The sequence below is a fragment of the Polyodon spathula genome, chromosome 40, assembly GCF_017654505.1.
Source record: "Polyodon spathula isolate WHYD16114869_AA chromosome 40, ASM1765450v1, whole genome shotgun sequence".
NCBI lineage: Eukaryota > Metazoa > Chordata > Actinopteri > Acipenseriformes > Polyodontidae > Polyodon > Polyodon spathula.
In genome coordinates, this window is record NC_054573.1 from 4,156,462 (window position 1) to 4,162,209 (window position 5,748).

Genomic DNA, 5,748 nt, shown 5'->3' on the forward strand with positions numbered 1-5,748 from the left:
TTAATGGAGCCATTTCTTTATTTGAAATTTCTTTCTTCTAAAGAGTGAAACGCTTCTGGTGAAATCCAGGCATGGAGTCTTATCCCCGGATGATACCTCTGGGGAGGTGGAGGAGGAGAGCAGGGTCTGGCTGAGATGGATGAGTGGATGGTTTCTCTTTCAGTATAAAAAGAGCCTCTCTACTTCTGGGCGGGAACCATGTCATCGATAGAGCCTCCCTTCTCCAGCTTCTTTTCCATCTCGATCATCAGCTTCACTCCGTCCACTACCATCTGCACCTGTTCCACCTCGGAGAATCCCAGCCTGTCAGCGTTGGAGATGTCAAACACTCCACCCTCTGCGGCTGTGTCCACTCCACCTGGGAGGAGAGAGAGAGAGGAGAGGAGTGTAAGAAAGAGAGAGAGGGCGCTGGGTGAGAGGTGTGTAAGAGAGAGAGGAGAGGGGGTGAGAGAGAGGAGCAGAGAGGGGAGCAGAGAGTGTGAGAGAGGGGGTGGGGTGATAGGAGTGTGAGAGGAGAGGAGAGGGGGTGAGAGGAGCAGGAGGGGAGAGGAGAGAGTGTGAGAGAGGGGGCGGGGTGAGAGGGGTGTGAGAGGAGAGGAGAGTGGGTGAGAGGAGCAGAGAGGGGAGTGGAGAGTGTGTGAGAGAGGGGGCAGGGTGATAGGAGTGTAAGAGGAGAGGAGAGGGGGTGAGAGAGAGGAGCAGAGAGGGGAGCGGAGAGTGTGTGAGAGAGGGGGCGGGGTGATAGGAGTGTGAGAGGAGAGGAGAGGGGGTGAGAGGAGCAGAGAGGGGAGCGGAGAGTGTGTGAGAGAGGGGGCGGGGTGAGAGGAGTGTGAGAGGAGAGGAGAGTGGGTGAGAGGAGCAGAGAGAGGAGCGGAGAGTGTGTGAGAGAGGGGGCAGGGTGATAGGAGTGTAAGAGGAGAGGAGAGGGGGTGAGAGAGAGGAGCAGAGAGGGGAGCAGAGAGTGTGTGAGAGGGGGCAGGGTGAGAGGTGTGTAAGAGGAGAGGAGAGGGGAGTGGAGAGTGTGTGAGAGAGGGGGCGGGGTGAGAGGAGAGGGGTGAGGAGTGTAAGAGAGGGAAGCAGAGAGAGAGGAGTGTGAAAGGGGAGGGGGGGAGGATGGGTCACAAGACTGCTGATAGAGTTGGGGGAGATGAGGATGAGAGGGCTTAAAGTATGACAAAAAGAGAAAGAGAAAGAGGGAGATAGATGGACTGCTCTGGACAAAAGTTTTGCATCACCTACAATTTTAGGATTGACCCCTAATTTAAAAAAAATGATCTAAACATAATTAAGATATTTTATTTAGCATCATGTAATCAACAAAACTACAAAATGATTTCGCAAAAGTCTACCAGAAGCCATAATAGTAGTCCAGTACTACTGTTACATTTCGAAATGTCACATTTTTCCATTTTTGTCAGTTTTTCATTTACTGTGGAAAACTACAAGCGGTATGTAACTCAGTATGGTAACATTATTCAGCAGGTTTCATTCATCTTTATGAAGCAACATGTGTTAATTCTCTAGGGTGATGTTAAACTTTTGGCCATAGCTGTATTGTTTTGCATTGCTGTGTGGCTCTGTGTTGCTGGCAGTTTCTCATGGCTGTGTCTCGTGGCTCTGTGTCTCATACCTGTGCCACGCTTCTGCAGGCGCAGTCTGGTGAGCACCTCCTCGAACTTAGCGTGCTTGCTGAGATTGGGCAGCTTGACGTGCACGCCTCCACGGAGACCAGTGCCCAGGTTAGAGGGGCAGGTGAGCACATAACCCAGGTGCTCGTTCCACATGAAACCGTGGTTGTGCTTCTTGAACACAGCCTCGATCTGGAGAGGGAGAGGGAGAGGGGGAGGGGAGGGAGAGAGAAGACCCCCCCCCCCCGTCTGTCGTACTCAGGTGTTTTTCGAAGTCCAAGCAGCAGCTTCATCACTCCCCCTGCACTGCCCGTCACACCCGTCGCTCAGAGACTGCTGATTGCACAGTGCAAAGACGCTCTGCTGCTGGTCTTGTTTTATCAGGACAACTGATGGGACTTTGGTTTTTGGTTTAAAAAAAAAAAAAAGAAATGCACACATTAAGACATGCACAAAAAATGTCTAGAAAAACCAACCCTTCCACAATTTGTTTGGTGTGTTCGAAGAGAAATGTGACGATGACAAGAGTAATGCTCTCAGACCCTCATCTGAGATCTGGTGTGCTACTAGCATCTGCCCCTGCTGAGATTACGTATATGTGATATCACCCCCTCCTCCTCCTCCTCCTCTCACCTTCTGCAGCCCGACGCAGAAGCGTCTGAACACCTCCTTCATGTTGCCTCCCTTCTCCATGGAGATGACCCTCAGGTGATCCTCCTCGTTCACCCACACCAGGAAGGTCTTGTTGACGTTGTGCCTGGAGGGGGGGGGGGGGGGGTGCGATTACTGCACAAGCCCTTCTCCAAAGCTACTGCAGTGCTAGTCCTGTCTGTACTGTGCAGTGTGCAGTGCTAGTCCTGTCTGTACTGTGCTGTAAGCAGTGATAGTCCTGTCTGTAGTGTATGCAGTGCTAGTCCTGTCTGTACTCTGGTAGTCCTGTCTGTACCCTGCTAGTCCTGTCTGTACTGTATGCAGTGCTAGTCATGTGTGTACTGTGCTAGTCCTGTCTGTACTGTATGCAGTGCTAGTCATGTGTGTACTGTGCTAGTCCTGTCTGTACTCTGCTAGTCCTGTCTGTACCCTGCTAGTCCTGTCTGTACTGTATGCAGTGCTAGTCATGTGTGTACTGTGCTAGTCCTGTCTGTACTGTATGCAGCGCTAGTCCTGTCTAGACCTTGCTAGTCCTGTCTGTACTCTGCTAGTCCTGTCTGTACTCTGGTAGTCCTGTCTGTACCCTGCTATTCCTGTCTGTACTGTATGCAGTGCTAGTCCAGTCTGTACTGTACTGTGCTAGTCCAGTCTGTACTGTGCTAGTCCTCACCAGATTCCTCTTGCGTCGGGCCAGTCCCGGGCCATGCCAGAGGCCAGCAGCAGGGGGGAGACGGGCTTGTCAAACAGGAAGTGGTCATCGATGAGCTGCTGCTGCTCCTTGTCAGTCATGTCCTTCAGTGGGTAGTACTTCCCCTTGAACTCTCCGTCCAGACTGTTCAGGGCTGCGGACAGACAGAGAGAGTCAGACACACGGACACGGACCATTGCTTTCCAGCCCTTTCCAGTGTATCAGTGTAACACGCTCTGTGACAGCCTCTCCCTCCCCCCAGACTCACCCTCAATAGACAGCTTCTCGATGGCTCTCCTCTCTCCACGGCTGCTGTGGGGGGGCAGGGTGTACCCAATGATGCTGCGGCCGGTGCGCACGCGACTACTCAGCACGTAATTGGGGTCCAGGTCGTCTCCCCCCTGGGGGCAGACAGACAAGAGGACAGAGAGAGAGACAGAGAGAGAAAGACAGAGAGAGAGAGAGAAAGCATACATTTTAAAGGAAATCTGCTGATTCTGCAACAGAAGTGCCACCACGTGTCTTTCACGGGTGTGTGTATGTCCTGACAAAGATAATCATTAGTTATAGTTTCTAAAATTATTAGTATATATTTCTAATCTATAACATAGAGGACTCCTGACGTACTGCGCCACCCGCCCCCCGCGCCCCCCCCCACCAGACCTGGACAGGGAAGAGTAATATTAATAGTGTGTGAGACTAGCTACGCCTTACGTCTTTCTCAGTTCTTTTATTATTTAAGAAGAAAATAATAAATTAAAAGAGAAATGTTTAAACCAAAACTTAGAACGGGCTGTGCTGCTCGAGGGGAGGGGCTGTGCTGTACCTTGAGGTTTTCGTAGTTCAGGTCAGTCTTGTGCTTGTCAGTGGGCTTGTATCCTCCATGACGGTCCTGGATGACGGGGTCCAGCAGGTCCTTGAACACCTCGTAGGTCTCCTCATCTCCGGCAACGCAGCCCACTGTCATGATGAAGGGGTGGCCTGAGACAGGGAGATAGAGAGTGGGGGTGAGACAGGAAGCAGGAGACAGAGCGAGAAAGACAGGAAGCAGGAGAGAGAGGGGGAGAGACAGGGAGAAAGAGAAATGGGGTGAGAGAGGGGGAGAGGGGGGAGAGACAGAGAGAAGGAGGGAGGGAGAAAGGGGGAGAGATGGAGAGGGAGAGAGGGGGAGAGACATGGAGAGGGAGAGAGGGGGACAAAGAGAGAGGGGGTGAGACAGGGAACATAGTGAGAAGAGGATGCAGTGAGACAGGGCCTCACCGGGGTTGTCCACTCCAGTCTGGATCACATCGTCCAGGGTGAAGCCGCTGGGTGTCTGCTTGTCCCTCAGTTTCTTGTAGATGTCGAGGGTCAGCGCCTTGGCCATGTGGTTATTGTGTTTGGAGAGGTCTGGGTACTCCTCCTCCGCTGAGAACTTCAGCTTGAAGTTGTTGTGAGTGTTTCCAAAAGGCATGATTGCAAGTCTTACACGTTCTGCAAGAGATAGGAGAGGGGAGAGGGGAGAGGGGAGAGGGGAGAGGGTTACAGTTGAGGTCTGCTTGCTTTAACAGTAATGTTCAGAACAACTCCTGTGTAAAGAAGTATAGTGACAGCTGAAGCATAGGCAAGCATTGTAGAGCACAGATAGGTATAGTAAAGCTTACTAATAAACATGGTAAGCCATGGTAAATGCATAGTCTAACCATGGGAAAAGTGCAGAAATACCAGGGTGAGTTCCTAGAAGCGCTGCTGCTCTGAGGCCTCTCTGCCGCCAGCCTCTCATATCACTGCTGGAGTGGACAGCGGGGGTGAATGTGTGTGCTTGCCAGTGTGTCAGTGTCAGTGTTTGTGTGTGTGTGTAAGTCCGGGCAATGAGCAGATTATTAATAGAACTCTACATCCCTGGGGCAACCCAGACAGCCAGCCGCCTCTCCCACCCAACCCACCACACCCTTCTCCCCCTCTCCCTGCAGCTGTCTGCGATTGACCCTTCTCAGCTGTCAATCTCCCCTCTCTCCTCTCCCCTTTCCCCTCTCTCCTCCCCCCTCTCAGCTGTCTCTCTCCTCTCTCCTATCCCCTCTCTCAGCTGTTTTAAACTGTTAGGACAGAGGGTAGTTTCCCAGTACGAACGACTTCATTCCCAGTGGGGTCCTCCAGGACTCCCTGTTACCAGGGGCTCTCCCAGTCTGACAAAGCTAACACTATATAAAGGCATATCTTTTCTTACTGGTTTCTTTTCGTGTATATTTCTAATATATTAAAAAACATATATTTACCATATATGTTAAATAAAATATATTAATATAAAAAATATGAATAAAGCAAAGATAATCCTTGTAAAAACAGTGAGGTACGGTAAAGCATAGTAAAAAACAAACCAATGGTAAATTGATCCTGATAAATCGATACTATAAATCGATTACATGAGCTCGACCCTTGCAATCTCTCATCAAAACTTAAACTAGAAATTAAGAGTTTGAGGGTCATCTTTGATCCTGATCTGTCATTTGAGACAAATATTAGGGAAGTTGCTAAAGTACCATTTGAGATATACAGCCAAACTTAGACCAATTATTTCTGTATCTGATGCTGAGAGATTAATGCATGCCTTTGTTTCATCTAGAATTGATTATTGTAATGCACTTTTTCCTGGTGTCCCAAACATGTGGTATCCCGCTTGTAGCGTGTTCAGAATACCGCTGCTAGAATTCTGACTAAAACCAGGAACAGTTAGCACATTACCCACTTGGTCTCTTTACACTGGCATCTTAAGTGCCCCATAGTAAAAGTGTAATAAAGCAC

General features: G+C 50.1%; 1 protein-coding gene across 2 annotated transcripts in view; it reads right to left on the reverse strand.

Annotated features, from left to right (window-relative positions):
- LOC121304933 (creatine kinase M-type) overlaps positions 1–5,748 on the reverse strand; it is a 7,289-nt gene continuing 1,541 nt past the window's right edge. For both annotated transcript variants that reach the window (XM_041236377.1, XM_041236378.1), the window contains exons 2-8: positions 4,228–4,440; positions 3,794–3,948; positions 3,236–3,368; positions 2,950–3,121; positions 2,262–2,385; positions 1,631–1,820; positions 1–358 (exon numbers count right to left, since the gene is read on the reverse strand). In XM_041236377.1, the coding sequence (XP_041092311.1) occupies positions 180–358; positions 1,631–1,820; positions 2,262–2,385; positions 2,950–3,121; positions 3,236–3,368; positions 3,794–3,948; positions 4,228–4,420 (1,146 nt within the window). In that variant the 5' untranslated portion in view covers positions 4,421–4,440 and the 3' untranslated portion in view covers positions 1–179. The remainder of the gene's footprint in view (positions 359–1,630; positions 1,821–2,261; positions 2,386–2,949; positions 3,122–3,235; positions 3,369–3,793; positions 3,949–4,227; positions 4,441–5,748) is intronic.